General features: G+C 50.9%; 1 protein-coding gene across 9 annotated transcripts in view; it reads left to right on the forward strand.

Moving 5' to 3' along the window:
* The first annotated feature begins 1135 nt into the window (after positions 1-1135).
* The window catches only part of Bin1 (bridging integrator 1), a 59006-nt gene continuing 47006 nt past the window's right edge, over positions 1136-13135 (forward strand). For 4 of the 9 annotated variants that reach the window (XM_029546926.1, XM_021214443.2, XM_021214445.2 and 1 more), the window contains exon 1: positions 1139-1445. In XM_029546926.1, coding sequence (XP_029402786.1) covers positions 1362-1445 — 84 coding nt within the window. In that variant the 5' untranslated portion in view covers positions 1139-1361. Of the gene's footprint in view, positions 1446-13135 lie in introns of all 9 variants that reach the window. The other 5 variants (XM_021214434.2, XM_021214440.2, XM_029546927.1 and 2 more) reach the window with 3 other exon arrangements.

Genomic DNA, 13135 nt, shown 5'->3' on the forward strand with positions numbered 1-13135 from the left:
TGAATCATAAATGATTTAAAGTATGTGGGGGGGACAGGTGTTGGTTACATGTAAATACTCTGCTATGTGTGTATGTTTGCATAATAGTGTGTGTGTGTGTGTGTGTGTGTGTGTGTCCACTCAAGGCTAGAGTACAGCCTGAGCTGTCATTTTGACACTGAGTCTCTGATTGGCCTGGAACTTCCCAGGCACAGTAGTCTGGCTAGACAGCAAGCCTCAAATAACTGCCTGTTTCTGCTTTCCCAGGGGTCTTTTGCATAAAAGACTGAGTATACTGAATTTTGGTATCCATAGAGGTCATAGCAAGTCCTTCCCTTTCTAGTAATTACATCCTATGTGTCATAGGACAACCTTATCTTCATGAATACTGAATGACCCTTAATCATCTTCCTACTACAGGATTAGGCAATCCTCCCCTCCCCCACCCATTGGTGGAAAGACTAGGATGTAGTTGGCTTCTTGGTTGTTTCATTTGCAAAATGCTAATAAATTGGAGCCTCTTCCTCGTTGGACTGCTGGAGACTGGGAGAAATAATGCTTATCAAATCACGCTCAGTGCAGGGTACACATTAAGCATGCAGTTAACGTTAGGTGATCGTTAGGATGATAGTTAAAGGCCAAACTGGAAAAACCGAGTGCTTAGTCAGCACGGGGCTAGGCATAGAGAAAGGGACAGAGAGACGTGCCATAGGGTGCAGCAGGAGGCGGACGCTGGACTGCTAGCAGGAGGGGAATCCCTGGAAGGGCACTTTCCCAGCCCGCTGGGGACTCTGGGAGTCCAGGGCCACGCACGCGTCTATCCCCGCATACTGTCTTCGATTTTTAGAAAGCACACGACTCCTTCACCTAGTTACCTTTCTAGAGTTGCAGGAGGTATCTGTTTGGGAGGAGAACTTACGCCTCAGGGTCGAGGTGACACTGAATTGGGGACAGCATAGGTAGTTCCCATCCCCAGGCGAAGTCGAAAGCACGTCCGGGGAGTCCCTGACCCGCAGCCCCCAGTGCCCGCCCTCCAGGATCCCTCCTCCTGGGCGGTGAGATCCAGATCCCAGAATGTCCCTTTAAAAGGCAGTGTCGTGTCCGGAGGGGGCGGGCTGGGGGCCACTGACCCGCCCGCGGCTGGTCCCTTCTCCCCGCCCCCTCCCTCCTCCTTTGGCTCCCTCCCTCCCTGGATCCCCGCGTTGCTCACTCGCTCTCCCCGCGCACGCTCCGTCTCCGTCAGTCCCCTGAGCTGTTCTAGTGCGCGGCGTGGAGCCAGGGCTCAGGCTGGTGGAGCGGCCGGGGCTGGAGGCTGGGAGTGCGGCGCGCACGGCCTCCCCGCGCCATTATCCGCGCTCGCTACGGGCGAGGCCGGCGCCAGGATGGCAGAGATGGGGAGCAAGGGGGTGACGGCGGGGAAGATCGCTAGCAACGTACAGAAGAAGCTGACCCGAGCGCAAGAGAAGGTGAGTGAACGGTAAACCTGCCACACCTCTTGTCCCTACCCTCGGGATCTAGCTGGTCACTTCCGGAGGATCACCGCCAAGGAGTCCCCAGGTTTGGTCTTCTTGCAGTTAAGGTGCCCCCCTTTTCCCTACCTGGGCGCCAGCAGGGGAGAGCGCAGCTGTCCACCTTGTACCCCCCTCCCCCCATCGTTTGTACCTTCGTGGCTTTTCTGCAGAGAAGTGGAGGCCCACGCTCCGGTTTGATCCTCGGACGCGGGGTCCACTCTCGCCTTACCGTGGAGTCCAAGGGTCAGGAGGCTGGGAGGTGACCCCCAGCACTCCAGACCCAGGCGGGCAATCCAGGCGGGGCTTGTATGGGGCGGGGGAGGGAGCCTGTCTCACCGCCCCTGGGGCCGAACGCGTCCCAGACTTCTAAGGCTACACTTTCTTTCCCAGCTGGCTAGTGCGTACGCCCACTGCCCTCTTTTTCCTACCGCCTCTCTACCTTAGTCCCCGAAGGAGGGATCGCTTTCCTTTTTCCAAGAGGTGCCTGCGGCCTAGAAGGTCCCGCCCAGACCCGCCGGGCAGCAGATTCTGCACCCCTCGCCACACAGGGCTTTGGCGGTTCCAGCCGCTGGAGAGAGTGGTGGTGGGAGCTCAAGGCTATCCGGTGGTCCAGAGAGGGGTGTGGAGGGCGCCACAGGAAACCCTATCCCTGTTGTTTGAGAGTATTCTGGGGTTTTTGCAGGGGAAGGCATCAGAGCTTCCTGGGACACCCTGACTGTGCAGGAAATGCAGGGATTGGGGGCGGGGGTCCTTCGCTGGCCTGCCTTTTACCCCACGCCGTCCCTGGCTTATTGAATTGGATCACGCCAGCTGCTGACGCCACTTCCCCTGCCAATTCCGACTATGAAATCTGAGATTGTACAATCTGTGCTTCTTCTGCCAGGGATAGCCCCTCATGGCTCTATCTGGGCCGGGCCTGGTGGGGACAGGGACAGACCTGCCTTTTTCTGTTGTCTTGGGCTGTTTATAAACAATGACTTTTGCAGCTGAGTCCCCAAGGATGCAGCCACGTGATGGAGGGGGGGGGGCGGGTAGATCTTCCTTAGAGCCCTACTCCTCATCCTTGTGGTTGCTAGCTAAGAAGAGGGTTACTGTGTCTGGGGAGGCTCTCGCTAATCCCCTGATCTGGCCAGCTCTCCTTTCCCCATGCAGGAGGAAAGCTAAGAGAGAGATTAGGACCTTCTCTGTAGTCTGCGGGTGGCTGAGGAGACCTGGGTGACCCAGCTGGAAGATACAGCCATCCTGGCTCCCAGTCACCTAGTAATTCATCTACGGTGCCTGGAGCCTGCTTCCCACTCCTAAAAGAAATGAATGGAAATATTGGGAGTAAGCTGAGACAAGTTCCCTACCCCCACCACAGGAAGACCAACTTCATTATGGATGCTCACTATAGCCAACACGCAGCTCTTCCCAGATGCATTTGTCTGTGTATTTGTTTCTTTGGCAGTAGCCTCCTTGATGCAACTCTGGGGGCCTCGAGCATAGGCCATGTTCCTTTCTTGTACATGGCCCTGATTCACCGGGCAACTGAGCAGCCTTCTCTCTTCTCAGTGCCTGCTCAGAGGTTTTCGGCAGTTGACTGACAGCTGGTTGGCTGTGGAACTTGGCTATGGCCAACAGCTGGTCCTGACTGAGCCTGGGTTTTGTGGACCTGCACATTTAGCCACATTTGCTCTCTGTCCCATGGGCATTAGTTAGGGACCATTTGCCCAGGGAAGCCAAGACAGTCTGACAGGCATCCTGAGCCAACAGCCTGCTTCCCAGCCTCTCCCTCCTTGACTTCAGGAAGCCCCCCCCCCCCCCGTGCCTTACCTAGACACTGTCCTCTTCCATTTGTCTGACACTTGGAATCTACTCGGGTGTATGGATTGGGCTGACTCCCCAGTATCTTCTAGCGGTGGTCCGAATCCTCTTCAATGCCCACTGCGACTGGGACCTCAGTCCCGTTGCCTTACAAGCAGTCTTGACACTGGACCTACCTTCCTTTGCCAAATAAACTAGCCACGGGGCAATTTTCACCTCTGTATTTTTATTGTCATAGAAGGGCATTTTCTGAGAAAGGATAGCGTCTGCCAGGGTGGGAAGCAAGAGGACGTTGGGGCGATAGCTCAGTTGGAAAAGTGTTTGCCACACAGATTTGAAGGTCTGAGTTCCATCCCCCAGAACCCATATGTAAAGCTGGGAACAGAAGTGTTGTAAGCATCTGATCCCAGGTCTGGGATCACAAGTTAGTGATATAAGCGAGCTCCGGGATCAACGAGAGACCCTGAGTGCTGGCCTTCACACACGTGTGCACACAGAAATAATAAAAAGGAAGCCTGCGGTGTATTTGCGGTGTATTTGCGTAGGAAGAAGGCCTTCGTTCCCAACTTCTCAGCCCTGACACCCATGGAGCCTCCTGGTGTCATGGGGTCCTGTGTGGGTCATAGAGCCACCTTTCTGTGGTCTTCCCTAATGGGCCTGGGGTTGCTACCTTTGATTCATCTGCCTCCTTCACTGCCCTGGGCAGATCTTGCTTCTACCCCTCTTGTTTCTGTCCAGCTCTGGTGGGTGTTTAGTGGATGCTTATGAATGAATGTGGGGACTTGGGTGCTTGATCTTGGAGCCCTGGCTGGCCCAAACCTGGGGATTAGCTGGTTGTCTTTTCTTCTGTGTTCCCGGTTGCACTCGTGCCAAGTGCCTTGTCCTAGGTGGGGTCCCTGCATGCTGCTTCAGGCAAGGAGCGTATTATTCAGGCCTACACGGTGCTTATTCCTGGTCTGCTGCTGTGTGCCTGCGGTGAGCGAGTGTGCCTGGAGCCTAGGCCCATGGGCTCCATGAGGTCATCTTCCCATTGCATTTGGCTTAGCTGACCCTCTATAAATGACTGTGTCCATTTTTGGGCCTCAGAAGGGTGGCCGGGCAAAGCCAGTTCAGGGTGGAGGCTGGGTCAGATGACAAGAGGATTAGAGGTTGGCGAGCTGGACCCTTGGGGGGTGGGGTGGTTGGGGAAAAGGACAGCTGGGGTGGGGGTGTGGAATTTTGCCCTCCCTAGTCTTAAGGCCTAGGAGTCCTCAGGGAAGAGTGCATGAGAGAGGCTGGGCTTTGCCTTCACAGTATTGGGTCAGTGGTTGAGCATAGGTCTTAGGTTATGGTGGGAAGACGCAAAGAGGGAATGTTTCCTTGATGGCTGTGGCTGTCCCTGGGCATGCTTGGAGGGGTGCAAACGAGAGCGTTTGGAACACCGGTGGGAGTGGGAAGTCCAGGGCTGTCAGTGCACAGCGCACGACTCTGGCATGTGGAGCAGATGCTCAGCAAAGGAAGGGGCAGCCGCAGTTATTTATAGGCCCTTGACCCGTGGAGGTAAACTGCGCCATATTATTATGCTCTGTTATGCCACCCTGACACACGGGTGAGAACTGCCCTGTGTTCCTCTGCATGGTCACGGCCTTCCCAGGTGGGAGGCACATCAGACTTCTTACTATGAGCTGGGTTTGAGTATAAAGTTTCTAATAGAGACCCCAAGAGTAGCTTGACCACCTGGAGGAGCATATGTGGATGTCCCCTTTAACAGAATGGGCATTTGCTGCATAGTGCTGACTGCTTGCTGGAAACACATAGCCCTTGCAACCGAGGTCGTCTGGGCCACTGGTTTTACTTACACAGGCGTCTCTCCAGTCTGAGGACCCAGCCTAAAGCTGCTGTCTTTCATGAAATGCATCTTCTACATCCCCTTTCTCTCTCTGCCTTTCCCTCTAGGGCCATCATCTCTTCTTTTCCTCTCTTTCTGACACTCTCTGCACTGGGCCTCTCTCCTTGAGCTTGGACGGGTTCTGCTGAACCTTCCAGCCTAGATCAGATTTCCTGAAAATTCTTTATGTAAATGGTTTCTATTTCCTGCAAGATCCTGTATCCTGTATGGGGTATTGGGTACCTGGGCGTGGGGTAGGGGAGAGGCCCTGGAGACACTGGGCTCAGGAAGGTATAGAAGAGCTGTAGGCATGTCCATGGGGTCTCCCTGAGCCCCGCCCACTCAGGCCTGGTGGCCTCAGTACTATACTGGCTGTGGCAGGTGGAAGCCAGGCTATTGCTAGTATATTGGGGGATGGTAGAAAAGGGAGAGGCTGCTAGATGCCTCGGGTACAGGGATAGTGGGAGGTATAAAGGCCAGTGGGGTTGGTGAGAATTTCAGTTCCGTGAGAGGGAAGGTGTGGCTGGGTGAAAGACTCAGACCAGATTTAATTCAGTGTTGTATGCTGGGGCAGGAATCTATGCACCCCAGTGAGTTTCCCAGCAGCGGAGGCAGAACCTCCTCACAGTTCATCCTTTGAGGTTCCCTTGGGGCCTTCCTGCTCTGGCTTCTGCCCTGGGTGGCCTTGGGTCCATTCTTTGCCAAGTTATGAGGCTGGGACAATACCAAGAAAGCTTCAGTCCTCCGCTGCTGCAAGTCAGGGATGCGCCTCATAGAGCTTGTCCCCTGGGATAGATTTTCTATCCTGTATATCACCCTTGGTGGTAGCTGAGAGCATGGGGCCTCTAGGTCCCCCTGACTGGCTGCAGGACCTTAGTCAGGTGGCAGGTCCTTCCAGACCTTCCCACCACCAGGCCACGGATAAACTGGAGATAATGATAGTTCTCTTCCCAGGCACCACTGGGAAGAACAGGAAGTCTTTGATAGATCCATGTCATATAGCACATGCTCACTACTTATCAGCTAAGTAGGTAGACGGGCGTCACAGAACCTCCTTGGGGACCCTCTTTCCCTACAAGGCCCACTACTCAGATCGCTCTCTGGGAGTGTCCATTATAGGCTTCTGTAGACAGCTCATCCCTGCTGAGCGGTTAGCCGGTTAGGGCTTAGGATAACAGCCTGTGTGTGTGTGTGCGTGTGTGTGTGTGTGTGTGTGTGTGTGTGTGTACAAGTACACTGTGTACTTTGTGTGTGTTTATGTGTGGTGTACATGCCCATGAGTAAGTGTTGTGTATCGAGGCAGTCCTGATGGACAGAAGGCTCGGACTTTGAGTCAGAATATTTTAGAGTTAACTCAAATAAACTAACCTGGGCCCCCTTCTCTGCTCATTTGTTTCTTGACACTGTCGGAGTGGTGATGGATTCCCATATCTATTCTACAGGACATGTAGCACCCACTGTGTGCTAAGCACTGAGGAAGTGGAGCTGATGTCCTAGCTGGAGACATACTTGGTCATCATCCAAGTGGTCACAGCAGGAATGTGTTCCATGTGTGGAGACCTATGACTGAGCTTGGGTCTTTATATGTCACTACAGATGTGGGTGGCTGGATAGCTGGGGAAGACTGAGGCGGGGGTGCGGGGAGCTTCTAGTCTCCAGGTGAGAGGCCACCTCTAGTGGTGGGGACTTCCTGTTGGATGTCTGGTGTGTTGTGTTTTCCTAAAAGCTGCCTCTCTGGCAAGTTTTTACTAGGTCTAACAAGTGCAAAGAAAAGAATACTAATCCTAAAATCTTATATCACAGAGGGACAGGCTGGGACAGATGTATATCTTGGCTTGGGTGTTTGTGCAGGGCCAGGTGGTGGAGGTACCTGTTCAGAGTGGACTCTGGGAAGCATGGGAGAGGCACCTCATGAATGCTACCAAAGGGGTCAAAGATGGCCTGGACTGCAGGGGTCCACTCGCAAGATCCCATCCAAGCAATGCTGCCGTGGACGATCCCAGGCTGAGTCATCTCCTGTCCTTGGGCAAGTCATGCCAGTCTCTGTAGCCTCAGTCTTCCCTTCTGAGACAGGATTAATGAGACCTGCTTCCTCGGGTACTTGGAACGTTGAAATGGAAGTCTGCACAGATGCTGCTAGACTAGACAGTAGGAGAGGCACCGGTAGGACCAATTTAATCTCTCATTGTTCTAAGAGTGGGGATTCCTGGAGGGAAAGCATGGCACTCAGGCCTCTAAAGCCCCCCTGTAAGAGGCTGCCACCTCCTAACTGCATCTGTCATTAAGCCGTTAAGGGGTCAGGGCTGGGGAATGGAGAAGAGAAAGGCTGATTTTCCTGCCCAAGAGAAGCTTCATCAAATATCATAGCCATGAATAATAGCCACGAATAATAACTACCTAGGTCTTGCCATCATTGCTGCAGTGTTCTGAGTCTCAGTGAAGAAACGGAGGGGCCACAAGGTGGCTTGGGAAATAAAAAGGCACTTGTCACCAAGACTGACCACCAGTGTTCTATCCCAGATCCCTGGGGATTCCATGTGATGGAAGAAGAGGGCTGGCTTCCACATGTGTGCACACATGCACTTGTAGGTACACATGAATGAATGAATGAATGATCGAACAAAAAACGGATGTAGTAGAATTTATCTTGAAAAGAAAGAAGGGCTGGAGAGATTATTTAGTGGTTAAGAGCACTGACTGCTCTTCCAGAGGTCCAGAGTTCAAATCCCAGCAAATACATGTTAGCTCACAACCACCTGCAGTGGGGTATGATGCCATCTTCTGGTGTGTCTGAAGAGAGCAATGGTGAATAAAAAAGAAAAAAGAAAAAAGAAAAAAAAAAAGAAAAAAAGAAAGAAAAAGAATCTTGTTTCTGTGGTTGACATTTCAGACTCTCTCTCTGGTCCAAGCAGACTAATGGATTGCCACCTCTCCTGAGGTAAGGTGAACTTTGGCCCCTGAAACACTTGACCCTTAAATAAGATGTGTCCCTAATCCCACTTGGGGTGGAAGTTTATACTATGTGTGGTAGACTAGGTGATGGAAGGCCTGGGTTTCCAGAGTGAGACTGAAGGTGATGGCTCAGTTTTACAATGGATGCTGGAGGCCAGAGGACCTTAGTTTTGGGGACAAGGCGTCTCCTGTTCAAACCTGGAGCTTGCTGTCAGGGAGACCCCACATCTGCCTCCTCCAGTGTTAGAGTTACTGGTGTGTCTGGGATTTATGAGGGAGCTTGGGATCGGAATTCTATTCCTTATGTTTATATTGATGACAGAGTCATTTCTCCAGTTCAGAAACTCTTTTTATTCTAAATTATATACTGTATACTTTAGTTTCTATTGTTGCTACAACATTCCTTTTATAAAATCACTGAGATACTAGGTTTTAGAAAATGTTCTGGGGGAGGAAATAGCTATGCTGTGGACCCTATATAAGCTAAGAAATCTTTCTCCGTGTGCAGCCCCTGCTCTGGGCCTGGCACTGCGCCCCCTGTGGCCTGGGCCCAGGCTGGAGAGTAAATCCTGTGTCTGTTCTCAAGGGCAAGGTATTGTCTCCTGCTCTGTGGTGTCTAGAGCTCCAGCTCAGCCCACAGCAGGTATTCTAAGCATGAGATCCTCCCTAAAGGTCCTTAGAAAATGGATTTGAGGATACCCAGGTGCAAATGGCCAAGTCTTCTGGCGGCCAAGTGTGTTACATAAACTAACATAATATTTGCATAGAAACTAACGATGCATATCATCCTATATGCTGCTAACTCTCTCTATATGATTTGGTGCCACACCGTATCTCATTCAAGATACAACAGCAAGAAAAACCATCCGTGTGTGTTCAGACACCATTTTGTCTTTTGAATGTTTTTCTGATATTCAATTTGTTGAATCTGGGGCTGTAGAATCAGAGAGCCGGTGTACTTATTGCCAAAGGATGCATGGCTTCTGCTATCAGGAGACAATGCTGATGCCTGACAGGCCTGGAGGCTGTGTTTCGCGGGGGAGAGGAGGGATGCTTGCTGCAGGACTGGGGTTATTTAGACTAGAGGATGCTGTCCCACCCCACTTTGCTACATTAGGGTAGTCTAGGCCTCGCTTCCCCCATGGTCAGATGGATGAGTATATAGCTTAGGCATGTGCTGGAGTCAAATCTCAGCAAATGGCTGCAGATCGGCTGCCTGGTCAGGGTGGTGTGTGTGTGTGTGTGTGTGTGTGTGTGTGTGTGTGTGTGTGTGTGTGTGTGTGTGTGTGTTTGTGTGTGTGTATCTCTGTGTGTGTCTGTGTGTTGGGGTGTGGACACTGCTTGCTTTTAGGTCAGATGACAAACAGGACTTTGGTCCTCAGCAGAGGAATGCCCTATATGAGCAAACTTAGAAAAGACAGAAGTACTAGGCTGTATGGCCCATGGGCTGGGCCAGTGTGAATGGCTAGGCACTCAGCTACAGCAGGTGAGTCTCCATCCTTAGAAGTGGCTCTTAGGCTTTTTTTTTTTTTTTTTTCTTCTTCCAGACTCTGCACTTTTGTCTTACTTTCTGCCCCAGATCCCAAGTTTCACAGCAGATGGATTGGGGTCACAACCTGGGGTTTGGAGGGAGCCTCAGACTATCTCCGGGTGTTTCTGGGGAAAGGGCATCTGTGTCTCTAGTGTCCTTTGGAAGGGTGCCTAAGCTGCATCATCCTCCCACTGCAGTGTGAGGGCTCTGCACTAAGCCGAGCCCCAGGTCATCATGGGAGTGAGTGGGTGGCCACAGACAGCAGCTACTACGGGTCTAGCTAGGGAGGTATTCCCCCTGTCAGAGCTGCTGCAGATCCTACTACCACAGGCTCCGTTCCTTATACAGCCGCCTTGGCACCACGTCAGGACAACCCTTGTGGACTCCTCAGGTTGTGTGCATCACATCTGACCTGAGTTAAACTCTGGGGAGAATGTGGCTCGCTCTGGCTGAGGTGGTTTCTCTCCCTAAGCACCTGGCCATCATGGGTCAGGAGGCTGAGAGGGAGGTGCGCAGCTCCTCCCACACAGGTGCCCCCACAGGCCTGGATGATCTCGGGAGGCTTGGAGAGGAGGTAGACCTGAGCTGAGCTCACGGCAAGGTGGCAGGTTTCGGGAAGTAGAACTTTCAAGGCCTGTTTGAGATGCAGTTGGGAGGATAAGGCCTAAGGCTGAGAAAAGATAAATGGAGACCAGGTTGGGCATTTAACTGTGGCTTTGCCTCAGACTAGGGCTAGTTAGTGCTTACATGTGTGTGCCCATGTGTGGAGGTCAGAGGTCAACTTCAGGACTCTGTTCATCTTTTTTTTTTTTTTTTAAATTCTTTTTTTTTTTTTATGATTTATTTATACATAAGTACACTGTAGCTGTCTTCAGACACCAGAAGAGGGCATCAGATCTCATTAAGGTTGTTTGTGAGCCACCATGTGGTTGCTGGGATTTGAACTCAGGACCTTTGGAAGAGCAGTCGGTGCTCTTACCCACTGAGCCATCTCGCCAACCCTTAAATTAATTCTTAAGTTAATGAATTAATCTAAAATGCATATTGTGTGCGTGAAGGCTTGTGTCATGGAGTGTGTGGAGATTTGGAGATAACTTTAGGGAGTTAGTTCTCACCTTCCACTTTGTTGAAGATGGGTCTCTAGTTTCTGTTGCTCCTGTGTGTCCTCCAGGTAGTTGGCCCACGACCTTCCAGACAATTCTCTGTTCTCTTCTCCTCTCTCACTGTAGGTGTGCTGGGATTACAAATGCACATTACTACACCAGCCTATCTATCTATCTATCTATCTATCTATCTATCTATCTATCTATCTACCTATCTATCATCTATCTATAACTCTATCTATCTATCATCTATCTATAACTCTATCTATCATCTATCTATAACTCTATCTATCATCTATCTATAACTCTATCTATCTATCTATCTATCTATCATCTATCTATAACTCTATCTAGCTATTATCTATCTATCTATCTATCTATCTATCTATCTATCTATCTATCTATCTATTTATCTATCTATAACTCTATCTATTATCTATCTATCATCTATCTATAACTCTATTATCTATCTATCATCTATCTATAACTCTATTATCTATCTATTATCTATCTATCTATCATCTATCTATCTATCTATCTATCTATCTATCTATCTATCTATCTATTATCTATCTGTCTATCTATCATCTATCTATCTATCTATCTATCTATTATCTATCTATCTATCTATTATCTATCTATCTATCTATCTATCTATCTATCTATCTATCTATCTATCCATCCAAGGGTTTCAGGTGGCTGTTGCCTTTACCCACTGGCCCATCTTCCTGGCTTGCTCTTCTCACCTTGCTTTTGTGAGATAGAGTCTCTCATGGTTTGGAACTGACCGAGTAAGCCATGCTGGCGGCCTTATGAGCCCCAGGGAACTGCCAGTCTCTACCTCCCAGAACTGGTGTTGACAGTATGTTCAACTGCATCCTGACTCTCTTATGTGGGTTTTGAGGATCAAATTCAGGTCCTTTTGCTCCTGTGGCTAACACCTCACCCATTGACCTGTGTGCCTGGCCTCCTGGGTTGAGCCCTTTAGCTCTCTTCCTCAGGTGTATCTAGAAACGTTCTGTCTCCCGAGCTTGTGCTCAACCAAACATTCAGTGTTTGAGCATCTTACTGACTCCAGGCATGGGAATCTCAGGAGAGCTGGGGGGGGGGGGAGTGAGCTCTTCATTCGCAGGGGGAGTAACTGGCCAGGGCAGAAACAAGCTATTTCTAAGAAGCCTAAGGGCCATGGGTTAGATGAGGCTAGAAGACAACCTCCTATATTGGTTCTGTGATGTTTGGCCCTGCTTATGCCTTCTTAAAGGCCCATTGGAGGGGTATGAGGGTGTAGGGGCACGGGGTATATGAAGAGAGGGTGGCACAAGTGGATCTGCTGAGCAGCGATGTCAGGACCCACTTACCCTCTTAAGCCACTGTCCTAGAAAGGCATGGGACTGTCTCACCCTTGGGTCCTATCAGCTGTGGCCATGCCTGGCTATAGGTACAGATCCCAGGGTGGGAGATGACAATAATGAATTCTGTCATATGGAGGATGATAACATTGTTGGCTGGGGAGGAGGGTGGAGATTTCCATGGCTGCCTTGGTTAGAGGATCTTTGTTGGGGCTTCAGGGCCGGAAGGGGGATAGGGTAACAGGGTGGCCTTAGCTGGCTCAGCCCCCTCCTAACAGCTGCAGCTTCTTTCTTTGGACCTTTTTCTAAGTTCAGCCTCTCCCTGGGACATCAGCCAAGATGCCTGGGCTCTGGCAAACCTGGGCCTCACCGCTGAGCCCTGGGCCCTGGGCTGATACCCAGGGGTCTTCAGTGGACCCCATTTCCATGCTTCTGGATCAATCTGTTTTCCCATTTCTTAGGTCCAAGAATGCACGAGCTATTCTATTCCATGTAGCACTGTCCATGGGACCGGCCCAGGGATCAGGCATGCATGGTGGAGTAGATGGGACTCTGATTTAGATGGGGCCACGGGCAGGGAGCCCGGGGGACAGCTGAAGCTGCTAGGATGAAAGGGAGGAAGAAAATGTATCGACATCTTAGGTTGAGAAGATTTAACTTTCAGAGAGGGGGGAGAATTGGTCCTGCAGATTTGCTTGTTCTCTGAGTCCACTTTTCCTCTAACATGGGAGAGAGAACCTATCCTTTATCCTGCCCTGTCCTCCTTCTCTTGACAAGATTAGGAGACTCTGCTTCACCTCACAGAGATCCTGGGAAGGCCACGATGGTCTGCAGGTAACACCACTGCGGCCTTTCGTTTCTCTGTGGTTGTAGCAGGTCTCTAGGAATTGAACTCCTGTGCTGTATGTGGCTCCAGGCTGGGACTGTGTAGGGAAGCCCTGGGATTTCCTCCTACCTGAGTCTCATTTTGGGCCCAGGTTGATTTTGGCCAGAGAGAGAGAGAGAGAGAGAGAGAGAGAGAGAGAGAGAGAGAGAGAGAG

This window comes from Mus pahari, chromosome 15, assembly GCF_900095145.1.
Source record: "Mus pahari chromosome 15, PAHARI_EIJ_v1.1, whole genome shotgun sequence".
NCBI lineage: Eukaryota > Metazoa > Chordata > Mammalia > Rodentia > Muridae > Mus > Mus pahari.